This window comes from Carassius gibelio, chromosome B19, assembly GCF_023724105.1.
Source record: "Carassius gibelio isolate Cgi1373 ecotype wild population from Czech Republic chromosome B19, carGib1.2-hapl.c, whole genome shotgun sequence".
Classification (NCBI taxonomy): Eukaryota; Metazoa; Chordata; class Actinopteri; order Cypriniformes; family Cyprinidae; genus Carassius; species Carassius gibelio.
In genome coordinates this window covers 18,729,673-18,757,240 of record NC_068414.1, presented here as the reverse complement: position 1 = coordinate 18,757,240, position 27,568 = coordinate 18,729,673, and the positions used below count along the sequence as shown (strand labels likewise).

Sequence of the window (27,568 nt, the reverse complement as noted above, 5' to 3'; positions counted from 1 at the left end):
ATTATTATTGTTATTGCACAATACTGCTGTAATTTTGCTCCCGTTTCCCCAGTGCAAACCAATTTAATTTAGTTTGGTGATACTAGAGGCAGTGATATCTGACTCTGGTGTTTGTGCACTTTGCTTCACTTGTGAAATTTACAGTCATCACTATGAGGTTGAATGAATCAGCTGCTGAATCAGTAGCTGATGTTGTGTTCCTCTCGGTCCTCTCTTCATCCTCTCTCCTAATCTCTCTGCTATGCCTGTCTAGCAGATCCAAGAGCTGCACTGGCCAGGATCTTGTGGCAATGTTTGAGGAAATTGCTTGAATTTCTTTCATCCCATCCCATCATTACTAATTAGTTTTAATTTAGCCAGAGAAACCAGTGTAATGAGGCGAGGGTTGCTTTAAGAGTACTTAAATGTTCCAGTTCACTCTGTGGGATGTGGTGTGGAGGGGTGGGAGCTGGTCAACATGCTGATTTTTAGTGTTTGTGTGCATTGGCATGTGCGTGCAAAGTGACTTACCAGAAGTGGTTCATCTTGACGCTCTAAAGCTATTCTTGAGGAAACTGTAACTCAAATAATCAACACGCTATGGTTTATGTAAATTATAATTACAGATTGTCTTTTTTTTTTTTTTTTCTTGTGCTGATGCACAATGGCTTAAACATAGATGTCTGCATTTGCTGCCCACGAGGCTGTGTGCGCCAACAAAATTTTAACTTTTCAATTAAGTTTGAATTTGCTATTTTCATTCAGTTTGGTTCAAAAAGTCGGGGATCAGTAAGAAATGAATAATTTTATTCAGCAATTTATTCCATTAAATTAAATACATGAGAGAAATGTATATTGGACATTTATAATTAATACATTTTTCTATTTCAAATAAATTCAAATTTTAAATTGTAAATGCAGCACAAGATATTTCTTTCAAAATCTTACCAGCCCCACATTTTTGAATGGTATTTTAAAATATATTAGCTGATTATTGTAATTCTACTTCATCATCAGTTTCTATCATTGGTTGCCCTATTGGTTAGTCATATTTATACATGCATTTTTTTGTGGTGCAAGTGGATTGCAAGAAAGTTGTTTGAGTTTGCAGGTAGATTTCGGGGTGTTTTCCCTTCTCTCAGTGTGGTAACAGCGTCTGTCATGGGTCTGACCTGTTTCGAGTGTTTCCTGCTGGGTTGATGAGCCTGTGAGCAGAAGGTCACACAGCCAGTGACTGAATCGTGCTCTCCCCACCTCCATCTCTTGTCTTGCATCCGCAAACACTTTTGTAACAGTAAAGACACTTTTAGATAGAAGACACTCTTAGACCTGAAAACAAACCATTTCGCCTGCCAAATACATGTCACTGTGACCAAACTCTCGGCTTGCGCTGCATTCAATTTAGACCTTAGTCATTCTCTCAGTGATCAGGTTTGTTATAATTAATCTTTCCTAGAATATTACAGTTGAGAAGAAGCATGTCATCCTATTTACAGAAGACTGTTTTAGTGAGCTATTTGATATCCCTGTCTCAAATATAACCCTGGAATGGAAATGCAAATAAGTTTTTTCCTTGAAGAAAACCTGCAGATTGATTTTCCTGGGAAAACACATAGATCTTATATAATCCTACAGCAGTGTACATCTATTTTTAATAGCTCTGTTTTCACATGTACTGCATATTAAAGACCGTTACAAAAAGTAAACTTTTTTAAGCAAGTTTTTAAACCCATCTGAATGTCTTTTAATGTGAATCTAGTGTATATCAAAACAGATTTGAATGGTTCATTGATTTTCATTGAAAAGACTCAGAAATGCATGCATTAGTTAACTAGAGCTGTCACTAACAACAGTTTTGATATGTGATTGTGTGCAAAAATTATTTCAAATATTTTTTAACAAAACAAAATGTTTTAAAAGCTGTTTGGAAGCAGTGAAATAGATTAATCCAGATCAAGGTTTCCATGCGCAAAGGTGGCTGGCAGCTCTGCTCACAAGTACCACCAGCCCGTGTCTGCTTTTGGAAAACTAACTCCCAGGGCTGGATTGGGTGACTTAATCAGGTTTGTCAGAGGCAGTACAGCGTGTAGGGGGTCTCTTTGCTCCTGGGGAGGGGTTTAGGTACTAAAAACAAGAAAGGGCTAATTGGAACAAGGCACATCACACATGCATCTCCAAGGAGACAGCTGGCTCCTCGACCACCAAGATGGGAACATCGCTTCTAGGTCAGCTGTGTTTGTTTCTCTAGTCAGGAGACTTTTGATTTGAGGTGAGATGAGAAGCTTGTGTGCTTATATGGCTTATATATTCCGCAGTGAAATATGAGCCCTATTCGGATGGTTCTGGTTTTCTAAAACTCTAAAACAATAATTTTACCCGAAGCTGATGTTAATATGGCTAATCTTTGGAGTTTCCACTGTTTGGTTCACCTCAATTTCACGGCTACGGCTATGTGTAGAAAATGCTGCTGCATCTGAAAGCACGTGAAAATACCACATTTAATAAAACATGGATTATCATATGTCTACTTCAAAGTTCTTTTGATAGAAGTATCATTGGAGTGGAGATTATCAGGCTCTATAAACACATGTAATGTCTGTTCATGTTCTCAGAGGGAGCCCTTGTGCAGAAACTCCAAATATGCATCACAGAACTGATGATGTCATGTTCCAGGAAATCCCTAATATGGACAAAGGTATCCAGCTTTTGCTGTAACTGAATAAAAAGAAGATTGAAATGCTTAAAATGACCAAGCATGAAGACAATACATCCTTGACTTTGACCGTACACTGTATAGTTAATCTGTATTATTTAAGCCATCTAGGCTCTATTCACAGGTTCACACAAAAATTAAAATAATGTAATTAATTACTAGGTGTGTAACGATTCACTCGTTTTCTCGATGCATCGATTACAAACCTTGACGATTCATATGCATCGATCTTGAAACATGATTTTTTGAATCGTGAATCGCCGATCTCGGACAGTAATCGATTTAAAACGCTAAGAATCTAATGAATCGCAATTTCGATAGCGATTCAATGCTTTCAAAATATATACACATTAAATTACTACAAGCACGAATTAATGGAGGCCCTGAACAGTGTTTGTGTTTTTCTCTCCTTTACGCGGTTTACTATTACCGCCCAAGACTTTTACAGGATTGCGCTCGCGCTCCGTTCGTCTCTGACGCAGCTGATGTGTGATCTCTCCTTAGGACTCGTGGCCAGTAATATGAAGGCAAGTAGTTTTACTTTTCTGTAGTTTTTCAATGGCTCTCTGCATCTTACTGACGGCGTTACCGGAGCAGTCAAAAGCTGCATATTTATTGCATGGACAGAGCAGAATTTTAAGTGTCTAAAGCACACACACAGTTCCACTGAATGATGCATGTGTTTTAACAATGCTGATGAACCGAATGTATGAAGGAAACTGTTAAAATAACCACAGCATTAACAACGATCTTGAAATAAGAGCGGGAGGTTTATCTGATAATCAGATGCATGAAAGTAGCGTTTGCTGCTTTAGCAAACAGACATCTGGCGCGTTTTCTCTCAGAAACATCATTCGCTGATGGAGAGGAAAAGTTAAATAGCTACTACAGCATTTTATTCTGTGAATATGAAATAAAGAATTTCCACACTGAATGAGAACTGATGTCGCTCTTATAGACGTGCCAGGCTTTATCTGCAGCTAAACTGAATAAAAGCAGAATGAACTGATGAAACGTTAATAATAATAAAAAACACAATAAATGAATACAATTTATGAATGATGCACTGCTAATTGACATATAATTTATTACAGTACATAAACTATAAAGTATATTTTCTACCTTATTCTGTGCAGAAAATTTTAATAATTGCTAATTAAATGTAGTATATAAAACAATCATAAAATTGCCATTAGGAAAGAAATCTAGATTACAAATGATTGATTATGGTCCAGCAGTGTATTTTATTTCTTACAGCTAATTAAAAGTAATAAAAAAAAGAAGTGAATTCCTTGTAAAAAATAAATAAATTAAAAAATAAATAAAAATTATTAGAATTATGATAATAAATACATACATAAAATGATTGTATTTGACATTTGTCACTTCTGAAATGAAGTTATGCCCCTGGTGTGACAAAATCTTAGCCTATGCATAATACTCTTAAAGCTCTTTTTTTAAATCTTGGCTTACATGCATTTTTACGTATGCCATGTCACGCCATATCATCATTAAACTAGCGTGTTTTTTTGTTTGTTTTTTTTTACCTATGGTTCTCTAACCATAAAGGTTGCTGTAATTTGCCCCCTTGATTAAGCATTTAATGAATTTAAGGGAAGCATTTAAATAATCCTGTAAATGCACTTAAAGAATGCAGAATAGAATCGTTATAATCGAATCGAATTGAATCATTCTAAATTTGCAAAAATCGTTCTTGAATCGAATCGAAAACCTATGAATCGTAAATCGAATCGAATTGCTGCCTACCCAAAGATTCACAGCCCAATTAATTACTCGTACTCATGTCTGTGATGAGAGAGGTGGGGCCGAGAGCCGGTGGAGTTAATGAGAACGCGTGACACCTACGCCACTCACCGGTCTCGAGTTCCACGGAGGAGCTCTTGAAGGATAAATGGAGCAATGTCAAAAGTGTTGGACGAGAGAGGACCAGGCCTGGTGCCCGTTCTTCGTACGTCGCTTATTACATCCGAGATCAAATGACACATCCATGATGATATCATCGTGCTAATCATGATCCGGCTAATTGGGTTTTTCGAACACACCTGTTGTGTATGGTTAGTATCGCTGGATTGAGTTATCTGAGATAATTGCGCGTTCATGTGTTGGTTTAAAAGGGGATATGTATCGATACTAGAAACCATGATTAGCAGTGCAGTGATTGGCTGGTGGCAAGACGGCAATGTAATGACGTCATATAATTTAAAACGACACCTGACGAAAAACTTGACAAATTTCTGGACTTTTATAAGGAAACAGCTAAGCAAACAAGACTACATAAATGTTATAATAGATACATGAAACCGATAACAGATACATGTTTTTATTTTATTATATTCCCAATTATTTCGATTCGCAATTTATAATAGTTGTGCTGTCTTTTACATTTTTTATTTCAATGTAGAAATTCTCTATTCATTTCAATTTATATTTGGACAGATTTGTTACGTGACAGCATTAATGAAAGTTTCTTAAGGGTCAATATCATGTTATCTGCATCTCCTGTGCTCCATCAAGCCAGTCTTATAATAGCAGTCATCACTCAAAATACACTACTCTATTATCTGTATATCATGTGTGTAAGACTCTAATACAATTATGAAGTAATAATTTTATGACAAATAAATATTTCAGTGAACTGGCTGTGTTTATAGTAGGCTGTTATGGACTACACAGCATTTTTAAATTATTTTTAAATGATTATTATCCCTGTATCAGTACGATAGTCTTGTAATAAAGTAGCGGTGGTAGCAGACATATTTTGAGTAACAGTTCTGGTTGAAAAGAAGCAATCTAATCATGTTTACATGAAATAAGCCTGCTCCCGAGCAGGTTTAAGCTTACGGACCTGTTGCTATGACAGCAGCTCCAGGATGAGCTTCGAAGAATCAAATGATCCAAGATCACGCCAAATCGTCAACATTCAAATCCAGCTAACTGAGTTAGCCACGTCCGAAGAACAGGCCCCTGGACTTTATTTTGTGTTTTGGTTCTGTTTGTGTGCAGCAGTCATCAGGGCTGTAGTGCTATTTTGTGTTTATTTTATTATTAAAATATTTAAATGTTCGCCAGTTCCTCCTTCCCGACCTATGAACGTTTGTTACAATGTCCTTCCAAACATGTAAGACCTTTTTTCATCTTTGGAACACAAATTCCAAAAGCTTCATAAAATTTCGGTTCAACCACTGATGTCACATGGACTAGCTATTTTAACAATGTCCTTGCTACGTTTCTGGGCCTTAAATTTCAGTTGCCTTGCTGTGGGTACTTTTACTTATGTTAGGTACTTTTGACAACATTAGTCCAGTCCGAATAGGTTTATGGACTAATTTTATGGTGTTTTTGTTTAATTTTTGATAGCAGTGGATCGTTATTTGCTTGTTGAAAAAGAGCAGCATAAGCATTCTACACAACCTCTCCTTTTATGTTCCACAGATGAAAGTATGTCATATGGGTTTAAAACATTATGAGGGTGAGTAAACAAATTATATTTTTGTTTAAAGTGAATTATTCTTTGAATAGAGAACATCTCAACATTGCACTTTGTATTGTTGAAAGTGGAGCTGCCATTCATTTATCACAGTAAAGGCCCCCAAAGAAGGTCACTGTTTAGTTTTAGATGTGCTCATTTTCTGGAAAAATGTGTGGATCTGTTTCTTTGTCCTCATTTATCTTTTTTTCTCTCTAGCTGGTCTCAAAGACCTTAACCAATTTTACCAGTCAGTCTAAACAGCGCTGGTTTGATGTACCCGACCATGCATAAATCTAGGCCAGACCCAACAATTTTCATTGACCAGCTCTCCACTCATCTCTATTCTTAGCTCGAGGGAACCCAGAGTCTCCTCAACAGCTGTGAGAGCAGGGCCGGCCCCTTGGAGCCCACAATGGGTGGAACCAACATATGCTCCTTCTCGTTCACTGACATGAGCCAATTTAGCCATCACCCCCCTGAACCTTTAATGGGAGACGAGATGTGAGCAGCTAGGGCTGGGCGACATATCTAAAAAATGCATCAATGATGTATGTTAGTATGACGTGAGTGCAGCAGTCGTATTTGTCTGTCTAAAACAATGCGCTGAATATGCGTTCTGTGTGAATGTCTTTGTTTTGGTTTTAACCTAATTATACTGTATTTCTCTATATTTTGAATGAATAACGCAGCAGCGGCACATCTCGTAGCATTCGACTATTTATTAAATTTTTTTTAATTTTTATAATCACTATTTTATTCACAGTCTCCTCATCACAGGCAGGCACAGTACTTATGTTTGTGCATGCTGTCTGCGTCACTCATAACTTGTGTGATATATCACACGATATAGACAAATAAAATTCTACCGTTATTGATAAAGGAGTGCTGTCGATAAATATCGATACCATTTTATCACCCAGGCCTATTAGCCACCCAGCTGCTGCTGTTACATCAGAAACATCCAAGCCTGCTCCTCAAAACTGTGAGGGGTCGAGCAGATATTGGAAATGAGAGTGGCCGACGCATGTTGTAATCAACAGCTCTGGTGTTCTTTTCTTTTTTTCAACCTTTAAAATGTGCCCTTCTGATAATTGGAACACTGATCGTTGGTGCTATTTGTGTGTTGCACCAGGCATCAGTTTCCGGGAATGTCCTTCTGCCCAGCTTGTCATAAACTGAGCTTATTTTTCCGCTTCATGGGTTGTTTTTAAAATGTTGTTACCATGGCACTGTGAGTCAGTGTCAGTCTAGTGTCAGCTTTGTTTATGTGGGCCACACATGTTCTTCAGTGGAAGTGCGACTTCTTCTTTGAGAAATCAAAGGAAATCTTTAAAAGACAAAAACATTTTACACTGAAGTGGACTGCATTCAAGTTTATTTGTACTAATCAAGGCAAATGAGTGTTAATAAAAGCTGAGTGTAAAATGGAGCTATTATTGTTTCATATAGGTATGAATAAGGATCACCTTATCTGTAAGTCCGATTTGCAGGACCCTTTGGATGAATGGTATAGATTTGTTGTTTTGTGACATCTTAAATAGTGGCGCGCAGGTCTTTTATTTTGAGAACGGCAGTGCCTGAGCACACAGTGTTTACCGTCATTGTTAACAGTTCTGTCTACTGTATTTTCCGGACTATAAGTCGCACTTTTTTTCATAGTTTGGCTGGTCCTGCAACTTTAACATGAACCGAGAGAAATGAACCAAGAGAAAATATTACCGTCTACAGCCGCGAGCTGTAGAGCGCCCTCTCGTGGCTGTAGACGGTAATGTTTTCTCTTCTAAATAAATGCGACTTATAGTCCAGTGCGACTTATATATGTTCTGTCTATTTTTGGACTGATGCGACTTATACCCAGGTGCGACTTATAGTCTGAAAATATGGTAATACAAATAGAAGTCTGTCTAATAATACGGTAGAACGGTTAAATAAATCAATTAATGTATAAAAAAAACACTGTCAGCATTAAGCAAATACGCATTTTATATATATTATACATTTATTTATTTGTGAAAAATACTTTGTCATAAAAAGTATAAGTATGTTTATGTAACACATTTATTTTAATTTATTATCTAATTTATTATCTATTTTAATTTATTATAGTTTATTATCACATTTATTTATTTTCGACCACTAATCTTAAAGTTACTGAAACCTTTCTGACTTTGGTTTCGGGTTTTTATTAATAGGCGAAGTTCCTCTTTTATGTCTTTCACGTAAAGTTCCTTTGACTATTAAGCATATTTTGTTGAATTGTCATTTTTATGATGCTGCTAGAGAAACGCTTTTATTCAGAAACACGCTTGCATGGAATATTTGAAAATGTACCACCTAAATGTATTTTAGATTTTCTATCTTATGTTAAGTTGAAATGTTTTATAAAATGTAAATCTTATGGATGATACTGAACTTTTTTGCCATGTAAATAGCCATGATGCTGACATGGCATAAAAACTTAATAAACAAACTGACTTTGGCTTCAGGATTAGTTTTAAAGGGGGGATTGTTGTCTCGTCTTCATATTTCCTGTTATTGTTTGACACACTCAGATAAGCCGAGAAAGGAGCCCATGAGTCTGTTTCCTCCTCATGTCTTCGGTTGCGTAGCGTCTTTGAAATTTGCCGCCTTTTCGTGTAACTGTGTCCCAGCAGTTTCCTCTTCTCGTGATGAACGCCTACTTCCTCTACCTCTTTCATCTCTCTTTCTTTATCTCTATGTCTTTCTCGCTGGTTAAGACAAGGTTCATGTGAAGTTGTGTGCTAAATGCAGGTATAGTCTTGATTTTGAAGTCTTCTGTTGATGATGATTCTTAGTGGAGAAGCAACACACCACACTGCTGAGGTTTAAAGAGCAGGAACATCAACTTGTTCGAGCGGCTGCTAGTTGCGGAGGTTTCCGGGTAAGTTTCTTTATGCTTGTGGATGAGTCCGGGCCGCTCAGGGTGTGGCTTTGGCCCCTGTGGTCAACTCTGCGACCCCTAAGATAATCACTACAGATCTATCTGTGAACCAGCCTGCATTTTTAATTCCCATAAACCTAAATACATTGCTGAAAGTTTTTGTTTGGTCTCTTTGCTTCCTTGAGGTCTCTCAGTTGAGCAGGCAAGAAAATCTGTATTGACCTAGACACTTGAATTTCCTTTGAAATGATCTGGAATTTAGATTTAATCTGCAATGTTTTTGATTGCGCACCTGTTGACTGAGATTTCCACACTGTACTGTGCTGTGCTTACTAAATAGATGCTTGTTTTAACATTGTAACTTTAATCAGTATTTTTTTTTTTTTTTTTTTTGCTAAAAGGTGCAGTTTCCTTAAGTACTAGTGAGATGCAAATGCAAGGAGCTGGAGATGTGGAAACTGCTGCTTAGCTGTGTGTGTAATTCGACAGGATATCCTGGTTACTGTATGAGAAATAGAGGGCTTTTTTTGAAGCTAGGCATCCGCTGCAGCGCCTGAAAGAATGCGCACTGGTTCTCTTGACTGTCTACACTTTTAGTTTTTTTTGTGAACCATAAACATTTCAAAGGAAATGAATGTCTTGTCTTGAGAGGAGAGTTTGATTGTAAGTTAAAATGCCTGCTGTACATTATTTGCTGATGTTCAGGTCTCACTGTTCCCCAAACAGAGATGACACTGAAAAACAAAGTAATGCCATCTTGATTTTAGACATCTTTTGTACATCTGTTTTAGGAATTGGAATATTGTAATCGTTCCGTATCATAATATAGGTCTATAACAAATATAAATATTTGATTATTATTATTAATTGATTATTCTTAGTTATTAATATTTATTATAATAAAAGCAATAATTAATTTCATATTTTGATATGATCCTTGTGTAACATGTATTGTCTGAAGCTGTCTGATTGCACTCACTCTCCTCATGTGAAATGGTGTGACATTCACTGTGAATATTGAGTGAGTCAGCGGTTTTGCTCAATACATGCATGAATGTGTAGAATGCCTGTTGCGTTGTTCGACATGCTCTCACGAGTTCAGCACCGAGACAAGATGTCACGATAGAGGGGAGCACAGTCCCAATCTCCAACTTCCACACTGACTGCTACACTCAGTTGTTGTATGAAAATGTCTCTTGGCATCATTCTGACGTATACATCATTACAGATGGGAATCCACCAGATATTGACTACGTATGTGTGTCTCAAACGGGACTCACAGTTCTGTCTCTCTAGAAGGGTTTGTAGGAACAAGGCACAGGTCAGAAATGAGAGCCGACCGGCCTTAGTCAGACAAAGAAAGTGAGTAGCAATAACTCAGTAGCTGTCTCGCGTGTCTTTGTTTCTCAGTGCAGATAAAGCTCACTGCTCCTTTGTAGCCCCTGCCGGTGTGGGCCCTCTGTGCTTTGGGGCCCTTTGTAGAGGTGTCAGATGGACCACTGGAGGGCTCTTTTGAAATCTATATAGGCATGGGCAAGCCAGTGAAGCGAAACCTGGTGAGAGTGTGAACTTCTGAGCATTCTTTCACTTTCTTCTCACAGCTGACGGACTGCAGCTGTTTGGCTCGGTGGTGTTGTGTTCTCTGCGGGAGTGAAGTCTTAACATTTAAACCGCACTGGGACTGACACTCTGACAACCACATGCCATACCGTCCATCATGTTCAGCATCTCTGTTTGACTGCAAGAATAAACAAGGCTTTTAGTTTGATCATGTACCCGTTTGATCATGCATTTTCGACATCATTTCTGAGTAATGCTAATGAAGCAAGTTGGCTGATTAGTTTGTAGTCATGCTTCTGAGTGGCCTGCAGTTACTGCAGTTATTGTTATTGCTATCATTTGTCTCTTAATAAAAAGTACTGTGACATGTTTCATGCATTGATGGTATCCGATGTTGATACCATAGTGTTTTGATACTCTGAAATTATTATAATATAAATCAATTATTCAATATTGATAATATTCAATATGAATCTTATTGTTTACAAGGTGTCCCATGGTGCTTCAAAAACCATGGTATTGCCATGGTCCTAAAAACATGACACTTTGCTACATGTCCCAAAACATGGTATTGCAATTGTATATGACCTTTAAACATGGGAATACCATGGTACATGTCATAAAACATGGTATCACAATGGTATATGTCCAAAAACATGGTATTGTCTTAGTACATGATGTCCTCAAACTTGATAATGCCATGGTATAAGTCTTGTATCTAATGGCAATACCATGTTTTGTCTGGGAAACTGTTACACTAATGTGCAGTATGGTAATGAGAGTATAGTGTAGTTGCATAGTTTCTCAGCCTTATTTTTTCAAACCCTGTCTGTCACTCTGTTTTCTTCTCGGTTCCTTTCAACAGCATTATTGAGTAGGTTTAAGAAACCATGTCTATCAAAAATGCTAATTTGTTTCACTTTTTTTTGACGGCATGACATATGAATACTTTAGTGGAAAAAAGATACTTTAATAGACTTGGTTTGGAGGAAGCACCTTACATGGTTGATGCTAGTGTCCTACTGCTTGGTGGTTGTATCCACATATCCAGCATTACATTCTCTACGGTTATGTCAACATGCAGTGTGGAATAAAACCACTTGTACTTGAATGTTGTAATAGCTTTGTTCATGAGTTTTATTCTGTTGTAGTGCAGCCAAACCCGTGAAACCTAGAAAAATAAGTAGAATGCATACATAGAAAAAAAAATGAAATGGGGAGCACATTTCATGACCATATCTGTGTTTAAGTAAATGCTCTACACACAGCCACATTAAAGCCAAAAGCATGAAAGATTTGATCTCCCAAAAATGTTTTCATTGTTTTAACCTCATCGATGACTTTTTTTTTTCCCCTCGTTAAATGTTTGATCTAATGTTTATGCACCATGCAAATGAGTGATAGACCGAAATGTTCAAAACGGCAATTTTCGGTTTCAGCCTAAATAGTTTTGGAGTGCATAATCATTCACCGAAACTGTAACGTCTAATTTAACTAACTTTTTGCGGATACAACATGGATAAACTACCACGGGTAAACATGTCAGCTGTGTGAATGCTAGTTCTGGAATAGCAATAATGATTGTTCATTTCGAATCAATAGTGATATGGCTTATTGAATGTTAAAATCAACCTTTGTTGATGCATTAACTTCACTAAACGTTATTTGTAGTGCTTCAAGCTTTGTGCTTGGTTACTTTTAATATGAAACATTTCATTTCCTTTGAAGTCCCAGCCTTCAAATGCAGTTAATTTATCATGAAATATAAATGATACTGTACATGTGGTTTTGGCTCTTAAATGAGCATGTAGGCTGTAACCACATCACTTCAAGCGGCGTGTGCACCACTCGTCTCTTCCTCTTTACTAATTACAGTTAGAATTAAACCGGAACAAACATGTTTGAAATAAATCGTTAACCGATATGTATAATTTCTCATGTAATAGATCAGTCAGTGTAACAACTCTGGAAAGTTATCAATAAAACGATAACAATAAAACCTCAGGAAAGCCATTTGGTGTCCATAAACTTGATGATGAACTAGTAAAAATAACTCCAGAGTGGAGCATTTTGCTAAATATAGGCACTATATTACATGTTCATTATATTTTTGCTTATCCTGTTTTATAACCAGTGTTGGGAACGTTACTTTAAAAAAGTAATTAGTTATAGTTACTCACTACTTGTTCCAAAAAGTAACTGAGTTAGTAACTGAATTACTCTATAATAAAAGTAACTCGTTACCAGGGAAAGTAACTATTTGCGTTACTGTAAAAAAAAAAAAAAAAAAAAAAAGTTGCTACATGTCAGAGAATTTGTACTTTTTTTCCGCAGTTTTCACAAGTCAGTTGAAATGAGTAGAACAGACAGGTACATAACTTTCAATATTTATTGCACGTCAACAGACAGCAAGAGTTTTATCCTGCACTTCAAGTATTATCTTTGTAAGAAAAGTGTTTTTGGCCACTAGCTTTGTAGATGCGTGTGTCACACATTGTTTGTAAACATTACATGCACGTTCTTGCCTTTGACCACAATGAATTTGAAGTAGCTAGTGCTTATATCTTCACCTTGAAAATGCCAACATTGCTCCTGACTCGCCATCTCGCCATCTCTGCTGCGAATCTCTGTGTAGCTGTTGCGTGTGTGTGTTTGTGTGCGTGTGTGTGTTTGGCATCGCTGGCCGCGTGTGCCTGCATGTGTGTAAAAACACTGGCTCTGATTGGCTACCATGAAACACATGACTCTGCCTTAGCCAATCATAATCGCTTATTTACAGTTTACAGTATCTCAAATCATATAAGACAAAAGGATACAAAATACAATTACGTGTGCAGCTATTCTGTCCATTTGAACAACAGCTGAGAGCTTTGCATAAATCCTGCTACTGAGATTTATTGACTTCTGTCAGCTTGAAATCATGCCATCTGTAATGGGGAAACTTCTTACGAGGAATGAAACCCTTCCAAGAGAACCACCCCCGAAAGATGCGACTCCTGATGGAGCAGATGCCATAGCAACAGAGCCTGGGTAGTGTGTGACCGTGGAGATTATTATGGGATGAGTCATGGCAGCGTGACATGGCAGCTTGTTTGAATGGGTTGAATGAATGCTTGTTTCACAGGCTGTGTGTGTGTTCTTGTTTTCTCTCCAAGAATCATCCCCCATGCATTATGGAATGGGGGGATTAAATATGTAACAGGGTTTATCCACAAGGACCAAAGATGATCCGCAGTTTCCTGAGTGACATGAGTGCTAAATAATTTATGCTGGGATTTAACGGATGTCACTTTCTCTTTGTCGGCTCACCTAACCTTTTCTTGGAGAGGATTTTCTGCTTTATTGTATAGTTTTTTGACCCTTAAGATGGTTATTCGTCTTTAAAATGTAACTTATAATAAAACGAAAAGTATTATTCTTATTAATAATAATAAATATAATTTAATAAATATCGCAAGCCAGATCCCTAAAGAAAATTGAGCTGGAATTAACTTCTGTTTGTTTGAGTATGGCTACAATGAAAAAGCCTATCATTATAGGGCAACATTTATTTATTTGTTAATGTGTCATGAGACATTTGCTCATTTGCTCTGCTGCTCTTTATTGCTGTTTGAAATGGGCTAAAAGAAAATAGTCAATTTAATTTCAGCCAATAGAAAAGAACATTTCCCTTGCTCTTCTGAAATAAAGAGTTCAGTGTTCTGAATTGTATCACAATATAAAGCTGCAGTCAGCAATCCCCCAAGAATATTTATATAAACTAAACCACAAAAATGTGTAACTTGTCAACATGTAAATTTGTCATCATGACATACAACCAAGAGCACATTAATATATGACAACCTATGTTTGCATATCCCATGAATGCTTAGTACTCAGCAACTTGGCATTCACTATGATTATACAGAACAACACTGTTGATTTTGAAGAAACTTGTAACTTTGACAAAGTAAACTTTAGTTTCGATTTTGGCAAATCATTTGAATCTTAAAAGCACATTTGAGCTGAATAGGTCCTATGTATTCTGTCTGGTGGGAGTTGATCTCAGTAGTTTTAGTTTAAAAGCAAAGTTCGTAATTTAATAAAGAAGCGTTTAAAAGACACACAATTGTGTAGATCTTACTGCAGTAATTAAAATGTCCCAGAATCAGATATCACAAAGGAGGAATGTTCCTGTTCGGAGCAAATCGCTCACAGTGACACGGAATCAGTCAAAGCTTTGCATTCCTGAAAAACGTTTTCAAGGTTTTCAAGGTGTCAGCTCTTGCACATTAGCAGCAAATTATCTAGTGACAGAAAGAGCCCTCTGTTCTGACCTCAAGGCCAAACATGCTTTTCAACCAAATATTTGATGTTCACTCGGTTGTTGTTGTTACAGATAACAAGGATGTGAATCAAGAAAGATACCCATAGAGCATATAGATCGAATCAACAGCAGCGCTCTGGTATTTAATCGAACTCTTTACTTCCGGTGCTTTGAAATACTGGTATTGTGATGGTCTAGCTTTGACTTATTACCAAATTGCTGGTATTTTTGACATCCCTGCATATACTATTAATTTATTTGTGTTCCTGTGGCTCAAGTGGTAGAGCATTGCATTAGCAGTGCAAGTTTGTGGGTTCGATTCCCAACGAACACTGGTAGAAACTGTTAGCCTGAATGCACTGTTCTGCTAAATGCATAAATTTATTCTAAGACCTGTTTAATAAATTCGTATGCATAGTATAAACCTAGCGTTGTCCCTCTATCTCCCTCTACAGGCTTGGATGAGAGCCAGGCAGCAGTGAACGGCCACATCCTTCATCAGCGCAGCCATGCCGCCCCCAGCAGACATTGTGAAGGTGGCCATCGAGTGGCCTGGGGCCTTTCCCAAACTTATGGAGATTGACCAGGTCAGTGCCTATGGCTGATTTTATCTTCTGTATATGAATCTACATGCATGTATATGTATCTTACAGTAGTTAGGGTTGGGCGATATAGCTAACGATAGAAAAATGCGCATCTAGTCAGTAAATCTGGTTCATTGATTACCGCTATATCGCCATCACCTGCTTTTAAATGGAGCGGCATTTAATAGACAGAGCCGTAGATCACTGACAAGCTACACAATATCGCGTTTATTATCGAAGGCGATTCATCTGGGATAATGAACGCGATATTGCGTAGCTTGTCAGTGATCTACGGCTCTGTCTATTAAATGCCACTCCATTTAAAAGCAGGTGACGGCGGTTTAGTGGTAAACCAGATTTAATGACTAGATGCACATGATCATAACAGTAGTGCATATTTACTTTTTCTCCCAAAAAAATTACATTCTGTAATTATTTATTAAGCTTCATGTTGTTTAAAACCCTTTCTTGTCACAAAAGGAGACATTTCTTGAGTACAGCTGTTGATATCTAAAAAAGCGCAAAAGACCCCTCAGTCCTTTAATAACTATGTGCTTCACAGAAGAATAAGTAATGCGGGTTTGGAAAAACATGGTGAATAAATAATGACTTGATTTTCCTCTTTGGCTGAACTTTTGCTTTAAAGTTTGAAAGAGAAGGCCCTGCAGTGAGAGTCTGACTGATAAAACTGTTGAGACACACCTTGCATAAATCATGCTGGAGTTCTTTAATCATCATTTGTCCTTATTCTGAAATTCTTTATTCATTCTTTGTTGCTATTTACTTGACTCAGCCAGACGTTTGTTCAAAAGTTGTACAAACTAATGTCAATACAGCAGTACTGTTGGGTATGAAGAGATATATGAGTTCCAAGACTAAAAATAACCTTTTTTTTGCTGTTAATGTTTTGTTTTCCACAGAAAAAGCCTCTCTCAGCCATCATTAAAGAAGTCTGTGAGGGGTAAGTAACAAACATTTACATTCACAAGCATTTTTTTTAATATGCATTCACAACTACAAACTCATCACCTTTCAGCAAAATTTGCCATTCTGACATTTAAATAGGCCATTCATGTGATACGTGCAAATCTGAGGTGTTATGATTTGGTGGTGAGGTGAGGGGGGGTTATATGAATGTATGTATGTATTTAATGTTTATTAAATGGAAATGTCTTATTAAAGTTGCAAAAGTGATTTAGTGATTATCACTAAGCAGGAATATTAGAATGCTGTCACTTTAAGAGCTGCCCAGATCCAATACACTGTTACACATGGTGTTTTCTTTCTCAGCTGTTTTTCACTTAAGACATAAATTACTTTGTTTATGAGGATACTTGCAAAAACAGGCATTTGGACGCATATAAGTATCTGTCTTTAATCGTTCATTAAAGACACACACTAACATCGGTCACATGCAGCTATGACAGCATTTGCAATAGTGAAGTTCTCTTTCGCTGCTGATTGCATTTCAGCGGCTTAGAATCACTTTGGTCTTAAACTGCAATGCTTAAAAACACATGCAAATTATTTGTTTTTGTGACTGTATATATTATAGCAAAGTCACGCTGACCGAGTAACTGCGATAGAGACAATAGTCCAAAATCTCTACCAGTTGACAATTTTCTACCGGTTAATTGTGTCTATTTATTGTTTATATCGCCCACCCTGATAATTAAATGTTGTTTGTAAGTGCAACACTGCTTTGTTTACAGGGGCAGCCACTGTATTCCTGCTGTTACGTACATTACATGAAGTACCACCATTTTATTCAGACTAACTATATATGAAATTATCATTTATTCGGTTTAATGCGAGGATTACCATTTTATAATAGTTTTTGTTCTATGTCAAAACTATTTTGTATCTTTTTAGTTTTTTTAATGTTTTTTACAGTTTAGTATATTACCGTTGATTGCCATGAGTATTGTTTTTGTTTCAAAAGAATGTTGTTACCGTTAACCTTTATTTTAATATAAGAATCTCTATATATGATTTCAACTGTTTCCAAGAAATTTACCCCATCACCTCTTTCACCAATGCTGTTTTTGTTACACACATCTCTGTATCTCTGATGATTGTCTGAACTTTCCCTCGTTAGGTGGAACCTGCCAGAGCCGGAAACCCGTGCCCTGCAGAATGCTGACTCAACCAACTTCTACATCACTGAAAAGGTTAAATGCACAATCTCAAAAAGAAGCTGTATTGCTAAGCTCAATAATAAAAAAAGCCTCATAGCAATGCATAACAAGGCCTTTTTTCCTCTCTCTCTTTTTTTTTTTCTTCACAGAATCGCAACAACATCAAAAACGGCTCCATTCTGCGGCTTACTACGTCAGCTGTGAGTAGCACATTTGAGTTTATATATGCAGTTTTGGCAACTCTAAAGGCTTTATCAGCAGGAGGGACCTGTCTTTATCCTCTGAAGCCCTGCGCCGTCCAGCTGGGGCCTGTAATCCTTCAGATGTGAGGGGTGATAGGTTACATTACCAAAGCTTCCTAAAGTGTCAGCAGCTGAAAATCATTCTTCTGTGACCTGTGAAGGCATAAATGTGCCCAGCTGTCATTATTTTTTCTCTGCCGGCTACGGATTGGCCCTGTGATATAAAAATGTATTGTCGTTTTGAAGCCAAATTATATTAGAATTAATATTTCATTCAGAAACTGCTGTTCATATGACCCGTCTGAATTTGCGCCTTGGGAATGATGATATTTAAAGCTGATGTCTGTGACATTTGAAACCGTCCCCTCTAGCATAATGACAACAATGACTGTTTCTCTTCCTGTGATATTCTGCACCAGCCGCCACTGATATTTAACATTCATCACAATTTCAATAGGTTTCACAGAAGAAAGCAAGTCTGTAGTGTTCATAAAGAAACATATATTTATAATGCTGTGTTCGGTTGCATTAGTTCAGTCAAGGTGCTTTTTTTTTTAAGGTGATCAAAGCAGGTTTTGTTTGAAGAGAAGAGAAATAGAAATCAGATTACAGATATGGTTAAATTATTTGTAATTTTAAGTCACTCCATTTAATGTCACTTAATATTTGACATTTTGCATATAATGCAGTTGTCATCTGTAAACAAATTATGCTTTTTTTAATGTTTGTCAGATCATTTAAAATAATGTAGGTCTTGTAGAAAGTAGTCAGAAAAGATTATGACTGACATTTTAAAAAAAATATTTCAATGCCACTTCTGCATTGCCCTTACCACAGTTATTGTATTTAAATAAAATTAAAACCATTTAAAAAAATCTATAATTTATTTCAGCTAAAGTTTATTCTATTATTTTTTTATTTAATAGTTGCCAAAGCAACGTTTGTAATTTTTCATTAAGTTGATCTTGATTTACTAAAATAACTAAAATAAAAAGTAATAAAAACCATATATAGTTTTTATTTATATTTTATTTGCTTTTATTATGCTGTACAGAAAAAATAAAATAAAAAAATAAAAATGACTAAAAATCAAACAACAAAATGACTAAATATTTTACCAAATTTAAATAATATAAATATAAATATAAATATAAATATAAATTTAAATTTCATAGAATTTTCTCAATTTCACAACTCAAAAAATTTTTTAATGAAAACTAAAATAGTGTCACAATGATGCTAAAATAATACTGGTACTCAAATGCAATGAAATTCATTAATCTTTTATTGTCATAAAAGTGTATTTCAAGTATCCAATTACTTTTTGGGGGCACTACAAATGCATACATTTTAAATACATAAACTAACTTTTCAGTTATTTGATTATAACTTGGAGAATAGTTCATTTTTAGTCATCTGCAATGAAATGCTAAAAAAAAAAATTGATAAATTCAGTATGAAAAAAACATTAACTGACACACTGGCATGATTAATACTTTCTAATGAGGGAATGATTGTGGATTCAGCAAAGGCAGTAATTTAGAGTAGTGCAGTCTTGCCTTCTTCCTTGAGTTGTGTGACTAAAAGACCTGACCTCCTACCTGATGATCTGTCACACTCACATTATTTACACGCCTCTTCTGTGGCCATGAAAACAGGCCCAGATGGCCCAGATGCTGCACGAGCGCAGCCAGTCATCCAGCATGGACGTGAAGCTGGAAGCTCTGAAGGATCTGGCCAACTCTTCACGAGATATCACCTTTGCTCAGGAGTTCATCAACCTCGATGGCATCTCGCTGCTCACACAGATGGTGGAGAGTGGCACAGAGTAAGTAACTGTTTGTTCCTCTGGCTGCCTTTCCTTCTATCTCTCTGTTACATTACAGTGATCTTGATATATTCACTCATTTATGTGTCCTCTTAGCAGGGCTAAAGCTATTCAAACCTCAATAAATACACAGCCAGTGACTTGCACTGTTCTCTGCGATAAAGCCTATTCAGATTTCTCTGAAGGAGACTTCAAATCCCAATAAACTAAGGTTTTAGATAAACCTACCATTTGGTCAGTAAATGTTTTTGTTTATTTGATCTTTTTCAAGAAATGTGTACTTTTATTCAGCAAACACATTTATAACGTTACAAAATATTTCCATGTTAAATAAATGCCGTTCTTTGGAACTTTTTTATTCATCAAGAATGCTGAAAACAAACTTTAAAAAAGGATCATGAAGACAGGAGTAACGGTAGTGTAGTTTTCTCAGAGAGAACAAAACAACAACAACAATTTGGCATTGATGATACATAAGACTTTAAACGCAACCCAGTGACCCACTTTCCTAAAAAAAATAAAATAAAAAAATAACACGCCCTAAAACACAAAACACAATGTACCATGTAACACAACACAATGTCTCCTTAATCACAACCTCACGTTGTGGCTTCAAATTAAACACAACAAAGTGCAAGCTCCTCAATCACAACACAATATGCCCTCCAAAGCAGGCTTTTAATCACATCAAAACACAATGGTGGTCCCACAAAAACAATGGAACACAACTGTCCTTAAACACATAATGTCCTTTAATGTCCTTTAATGTCCTTAAACACAACATGCTCACAAAAACAACACTGAGGGCACTTTGTTGTGTTGTTGTTTTGAGGCCTGCAATATGTTGTGTCTGACAGCATGTGCTGTTGTGTTTGATCACACTTTGTTGTTTTTGGAGACTCAGTGTTGTGTTGTGATTTTAAAACATGATTGAGAGCACATGTTGTGATTGAGGACACCTTGTAGTGTTTTTTTGATGCTGCAGTCACAGCACAAACAATGCACCTTCCAACTCAATCACAGCAGAGATGCACCATCCAAATAAACTGCAGATATTTGATATCAGACACAGGTCTATTAATAATAAATGAAGCGTATACAATTCACTCCCTCCTCAAGTCTCCTCTGTTATATATACAGCAGTTGTGTGGCTTGACCATCTCAGTTGAAGGTTAAAGCGGAGACAGACTATCTGCTGAGCTGGCGCTTTTTCAGCTCCTATATGGACGGTCCCATGAGGAGGCCGAGCTCTGCCAGCAGACACAAACCGCCTTAGTAGAGAGACAGAGTACAGAAACATAAGAGGGAGAAAACTGGGACTGGAAAAACTCACTTAGAGGCTGAGTCAAAGAATAATAATGCATTAAAGAAACACAAAGGAGGCTAGGAGGAAACAGTATAGTGTATCTGTAGGGAAAAAATTGTTTTAGGAAAGACAAGGTTGTCTATCAAACTGAATGTTTCCTCTTCAGCTGGTGAACTTCACAGGCTCATGCCTTTTGTTTTCCGTTAACATGCTAACTTAATTATGCGTGTCCTTTCTTCATTTGTCAAGGTCATACTACTCCGATGGCTTTTTTCGCTCTTCACATAGTCATGGAAGAATATTTATCTGAATTGCCTAATGCATTAATTTTCTCGCTTGAGCAGAAGTGATTTCCCTCTGGTGCTTCGGCGGTTGAGTGAAATTATTCGGCCGTTTGGATGTTGGTTTTACTTCACTGAATCAATAGCTGCGTTTTTACTTATCGGAGCCTTGCGCCGCCAGCCGAGGTGTTTCAACATTTTGGTACACTAGAGAGCTGACCATGGAAATCATTTCCATGGGTATGTTTTATATAAAGCAGCTCTGTGTCAACAGCTCCTGACCTCAAAGAGCCTATGTGTGGGTTTCTATGCAGTCCTTTCATACCGTTAAGAATCCAAGTGGACACGCACATGCACACAAATACACACTGTCTCACATTCTTGCCATGAATTCCTTTTAGCCACTGACCAAGCGATGATTATTCAAAAGACTTAAGCATGACGGCACTCTTGAGAGTATGGAGCAAGTACTCTGACATCATGGGGCATGAATGTTGCCGGCTGCTAGTGGTGGAGTAGCTCTCTCTACTGGTCATGTGCTGCTGTAGCACTCTGTAAAAAATTGTAGCAATCTATGAATTTTTTTTGTATTTTATTTTTTAATGTGATTGAATTTTGATCATAAATGTAACTAGCATAAGGAAACTACATTGAAATTTGCACAGTTGGTCATTAAGATTCAACTGGAACTTGAAAACACCAAAGTTTGTCAATGTCAATGCATTAAATTGTAGTGTATTGTTAAAAAGCAGTGCATGGTATTATTTATTGCATTATTTATTATGTTATGCATACATGGTTAATTAATCATTTTGCCCATATATTGTTGTATTTATTGAATTTATCAATGGTGTATTCATGGTTTGCTTTATATTTCGATAGGATTCTTCTATTCCCAATAAACTACACGTGTAGATAGACATACTGTAACTACTATTCACATTTTAAGGTCAGTAAAAAAAAATATTTTTCCAAATTAATACCTTTAATCAGCAAGGACATCTAAAAGGTTAAAATATTTCTATATATGTTGCTATTTTGAAATTTCTATTAATCAGGAATCCTGAAAACTATGTATATCACAGTTTTCAGAAAAATGCTAAGATGCCTAACTGTTTTCAACATTGATAATAATAATAAGAAATGCTTCTTGAACTGCAATTTAGCATTTTAGAAAGATCTCTGAATACACCATGAATAAATGCATTAATTAACACAATGTATTCATTTGTTTTTACTGTACTTTCTTATGCTTTACTTAATATAGCAGTACTTTGAAACCTGCAATTTTATAATCAGCATATGTTCGGAAATCTGTTTTCTTTTTATTTATTATACAATTAACAAAAGCAAAATAGGGCTCTAATACTAGCTTGCGCTTTTCTTTTTCTATTCTGTTGGTTTTCTTTTTATTTATTATATAATAAAAATAAACCTTGCTATGTATACTGCGTTAAGCTATTTTAGACTTGTTATAGCACTTACATATCATAGCTTTTTTTGTTGATTTTTATTGCTTTCATTGTCCTCATTTGTAAGTCGCTTTGGATAAAAGCGTTTGCTAAATGTAAAAAATCAAAATTGAGTTTTTAAACGATATACAACAAATGTGATAATTGTGTCAACCTTTTGACAAGTTCATCATGTTTTGTTGAATTTTTACATGACATCTTGGAAAGGGGAAAACAGTCCTGATCATGTGACCGTTTACCCCAGCCATGTAAACGTTTTTTTCAAGACATTCTGCACTTTTGGTTGTATTTGACAACTTCGTAAAAATACATCAACAACCCATTCAATCCTGTAGACCTAATAACACTCTCAGAAAAACAAGGTACAAAAGCTGTCACTGGGGCACTATATTTTCAAAAAGTATACACCTTTTGTATTTTATTTACATTTATATATTAGTACCTAAATGGTACATATTTGTAGTTTTTGAAATGTACCGGCCCAGTGAAAGCTTTTGTACCTTTTGTTTTTCTGAGAGTGTATGTGTAACCTATTAGATTAAATAGGTTTTAAAAGTACAGTGCAAGTCATTGGTATTGATGAGTCATATCTGTGTATTAAGCCCCATGTCTAAGCCCTGCTGACAGGACCATGAGAGGAAACAAGCCATGTCTGAATCAAAAATGAATGCAATATAATACATGACGATTTGTAATGGATACTTGTGGTAATCCTTCACACTTGTTCATAACCACCACAGGGAGTAAAGCACATGTCGTGTATTAAATGCGTGTTAAGGCAGCATGTGTGTGTGTGTGTGTGTGTGTTTGCAGTCTTCTCCCAGTGTTCTGCTTTGCATGCTTTATCTCTCTCAGAAAGGGTTTTTAATGTTCAGCTATGTTTCTCTCAACTCATGCCTCACTGGATGTTTAAGATGTTCTGTATTTTGCAATGTTTTTTTCCTAATGTCATAATGGGTTCAGAAAGGAATATCTGGACGCTGACTGTGTGTTTCTGTCTCCCTGACGTCAAAGTTTTTAAATCTTTTCAGGCGGTATCAGAAGCTGCAGAAGATCATGAAGCCCTGGTAAGCCCCTCCTCTCAAGCTGGCCCTTACCAGCCGAGTCTCTGCATGATCGGGCTCTGGCCTCAGTGCCAATCAGAGCCATGGGAACACTTGGCAACTGCCCCAGTCACTACCATTTTTCTGATGATTTTGTTATTTCCATGTAACCAAGTCATCTTTCTTTCTTTTGCATGTGGTATTGGGCAACATTGGTCCTTTAGGGGGAACTTTGCACTCAACTTTCGGAAAAACATTTTTCTTCCATTTATCGACAAGATTATGGGCTAACATTTCCATGATTGTAACCCCCACCATTCCTCTTAAAGCTGATCAAAACCCTTCTGGTTGCTTAAAGTCCTGTTGCCCAGGATCCTTCTAAAATGATTGGTTGTCATAAACAACCAGGGACCTCAGCTAAACTCAGTCACATTCCATGTACATTACATTTACTCAACATTAAATATCCCTTCGGGAGATGTCATCATCTCTCAATGTCACTATGGTAAATATTTGTAGGGTTTTGCCCAATTCCAGCTGCAAATACTTCCTGCTCCCAGTGGTGCATTTATGAGTGGCTGTTCAAACTAATCATTTTTTATTGTGAGGTCTAACTTACGCTGTATTAACTCCCTGCTACCCTCAAATACTCAACTCTAAGCTCAGTGCAGGCATCTTTATTATGTCTTTACTGTTTCATATCTAGGGCTCTGCCTTTTATGTTCTTTAGAAAACTGAGGTATTTGTGACGATAGGGGGCAGTGTTATTCATGTTAAAGCCAAAAATCTTACCATATGATGCTGTCGCACACACTGAGGATTTGTAAATTAGATTTTGTAGACACTATCTGATTTAATTAAGGTCTGATTTACTCAAAACTCTGGAGTAATTAAGTCTTATTACTTAAAGGAATATTTGAGATTTAATACAAATTACCCTATTATCGACAGCATCAGTGACATGCTTGTGTGATAGTAGCTTTGCCCAGTAGACTTTTTTTTCTCGTCAAATTAAGGTACACAGTTATGTTTTGTGCAATCACAGCATGCTGTTTATTGAAGTTAAACATAATTTACTTACTCCCATGTTGTTCCAAAATTGGATGCCTTTTTTTTTTTCTGGAACATAAAAAAGAAGATATTTCACAGAACTGTGTTCACCACTGTTCTTATTGTTCGCTGAAACTAAAAATTGCATCATTATTTGAGAGCTGTAATAAAATGTAAACATTAGGAAGCTTGCATTGAAAATAAACTGAAATAAGTTTTGCATTGAAATTGTATTGAAATATTTAAAACAACCAGAAACTAATAAAAATGCCCAAAAGCACAAAATATAAAAAAGCTATCTATTAATAAAATTAAAGCATACAAATTAAATATTAAAAGAAAAGAAAAAGTGCTAAAATTTTACTTCTGCAATAACAAAACTCGCTTGACATGATTTAACACTCTTCCACAAAAGATAGAATGACATACAGGTTTGGAGCAATATGAGGGATTAAATTATCACAATTAATTTACATTTTTGGTAATAATATGCCTTTTAACTTGTAATTGACCTGAATATTCCTTTGAAGACTAGAGTATTTTGTTGTATGTTCAGCCATCATAACTTTAACATCAAACTGCTGCATGATAGCACTGATCATTTCTGCCAGTGTGATTCCACTGCTGCCATACACTCTGGCATTCACTGCTCTTCTGAAGGACAGGAACATCAGCTTGGACTGTCTCCATGTCCTCCTGTTCTTCAGCTGCACCAGTACTTGACTCTTCTCGCTCGCTATCGCTCTGTAAAGCTGAGGCTTGGCTGTTCTTTCAGTGCGGGTGAGCGATGGAGACGTGGCTAGTGGCTGTTGTCTTGTCTTTTTTAGCTTTGGTGACCTGCTCTCTTTTACACTGACGGCCTTCGTGGAGCTCATGGACCATGGCATTGTCTCCTGGGACACCTTCTCTGTGGCCTTTATCAAGAAGGTGCGTCCACATGGGTATCAGTGGAAGTCTTTTCAGAAGTTGCCAGTTTCCATGAAATGGAAAGGGTATCAAATAGATTGCTGCAGGGATGATGTGTTTTTGTAGGCTAACTGGGACATTGACATCACACTTATTTCCTCAGAATATTGTATGATTCGTACACTTTTTTTAAAAAATTTGTTTATTTTATTTAAAGCTAGACTTAAGCTGTAAAAGATGCACCAGACTGTAACGTCACTACCGTTGAGTTCTGACATCTTTGTATTTGTTTAAATACATTTTCCCTGAAAGTCTGACGTAAGAGTGCAATTATGAACACAGCAATGATGTAAAAGTGACTAGTAAATAGATGAATTTACTAATTCAGTTCTCCTAGACAACTTCGGTAGTCCCATTTAGCCACTTGTTCAAGACAAGTCAAATCTATAAAAAATATTACTGAGATATTTTATGTTGTAGAATAAAGTATGAAAGTATCTTGAGCTTTTATCAGGCATTTAACCAAAATCGCATGATTTGACTTTGAGACAATGGAACCAGAAGTGCTAAAATGCAAATTTCTGCATTTAAATTATCCTTGCAGCACTAATTTATTTAAAAATGTATTTATTTTTTATGGTATGCACAAAGAGGAAAATGTTTTATAAGCTTTTAACAATACATGAACATATGGTTTACAAACCGATGTTAAAGGGTTGTGACTGAGTTGATGCTTCTGAAGAATTATTACTTTTTTTGATCATTGAAAATGGGTATTTAAAAAATCTCACAATACACTGAACTGCACCATGTTCTGGCACTCTAGAGTTTAAACATTCAGTGTCCAGCTTTCTGTGCCTTCTTTTTAACCAATCAAAGCCCCTCTCACCTCATCCTCAGATTGCCAGTTTTGTGTGTAAATCTGCCATGGACACTGCTGTACTCCAGAGGTCTCTGGCCATCCTGGAATCAATGGTGCTCAACAGTCAAGATCTCTACCAGAAGGTGGCTCAAGAAATCACTATTGGCCAGCTCATCCCTCATCTGCAAGGGTATGGACAATTGATAGCTCAAATTGAGACTATTTAAAGGAAAAGTTGAGACAAAAATTTAAATGTCACTTATTTATCCATATGGCATTTTAAACTTCTATTGCTTTTAATTTTTTGTGGAACGCAACTTTAATACAGTTTGAAGAATGTAATATAAAGAAGGCATACAGTGACTACCAGACTCAGAAATTATAAAAATGCACCTTATTATTGGACCATATAGCCAATGCAGCCAAGTGTGAATACATACTTCTGGGCATCAAGCTTTAGGTGCTTAACAAACCTTAGTAACTATATGCTTTTGTTGTAAACAATGTCAGTGTTGGCGAGCCTTGCCTTTAATTGCCACTCTTAGTTTTTGTTTTTTCCCTCTCTGGGAACAGGACGGATCAGGACATTCAGACTTACACCATCGCAGTGATTAATGCGTTGTTCCTCAAAGCCCCTGAGGACAAGAGACAGGTACAGCACACACACACAAACCCATTTGTTTGTTGTTGTCTGGGCTAAATAATGACACTGTGTCTTCATCAGGCAAGACGTGAGAAAATGTCAAGTGAATCACTTCCATGTTTGTCTAAATTTGAGTTCTAACAAGCTGTGACTGTCAGTAGCATAACACAGCATTTTAGGCATTCAGGGCATTTTAGAAATTAAAAAGACTTGATGCTGGAAATTTAGAACTTAGAATGCAGTTCACTTGGTGAAAGGTTATG

General features: G+C 36.6%; 1 protein-coding gene across 4 annotated transcripts in view; it reads left to right on the top strand.

Annotated features, from left to right (window-relative positions):
- The window catches only part of elmo1 (engulfment and cell motility 1 (ced-12 homolog, C. elegans)), an 80,729-nt gene that overhangs the window by 17,409 nt on the left and 35,752 nt on the right, over positions 1 to 27,568 (top strand). For 2 of the 4 annotated variants that reach the window (XM_052583231.1, XM_052583228.1), the window contains exons 2-10: positions 15,406 to 15,537; positions 16,455 to 16,495; positions 17,633 to 17,705; positions 17,822 to 17,872; positions 19,573 to 19,742; positions 23,833 to 23,868; positions 25,722 to 25,821; positions 26,701 to 26,852; positions 27,236 to 27,314. In XM_052583231.1, the coding sequence (XP_052439191.1) occupies positions 15,460 to 15,537; positions 16,455 to 16,495; positions 17,633 to 17,705; positions 17,822 to 17,872; positions 19,573 to 19,742; positions 23,833 to 23,868; positions 25,722 to 25,821; positions 26,701 to 26,852; positions 27,236 to 27,314 (780 nt within the window). In that variant the 5' untranslated portion in view covers positions 15,406 to 15,459. Of the gene's footprint in view, positions 1 to 8,851; positions 9,085 to 15,405; positions 15,538 to 16,454; positions 16,496 to 17,632; positions 17,706 to 17,821; positions 17,873 to 19,572; positions 19,743 to 23,832; positions 23,869 to 25,721; positions 25,822 to 26,700; positions 26,853 to 27,235; positions 27,315 to 27,568 lie in introns of those variants that run through there. The other 2 variants (XM_052583227.1, XM_052583230.1) reach the window with 2 other exon arrangements.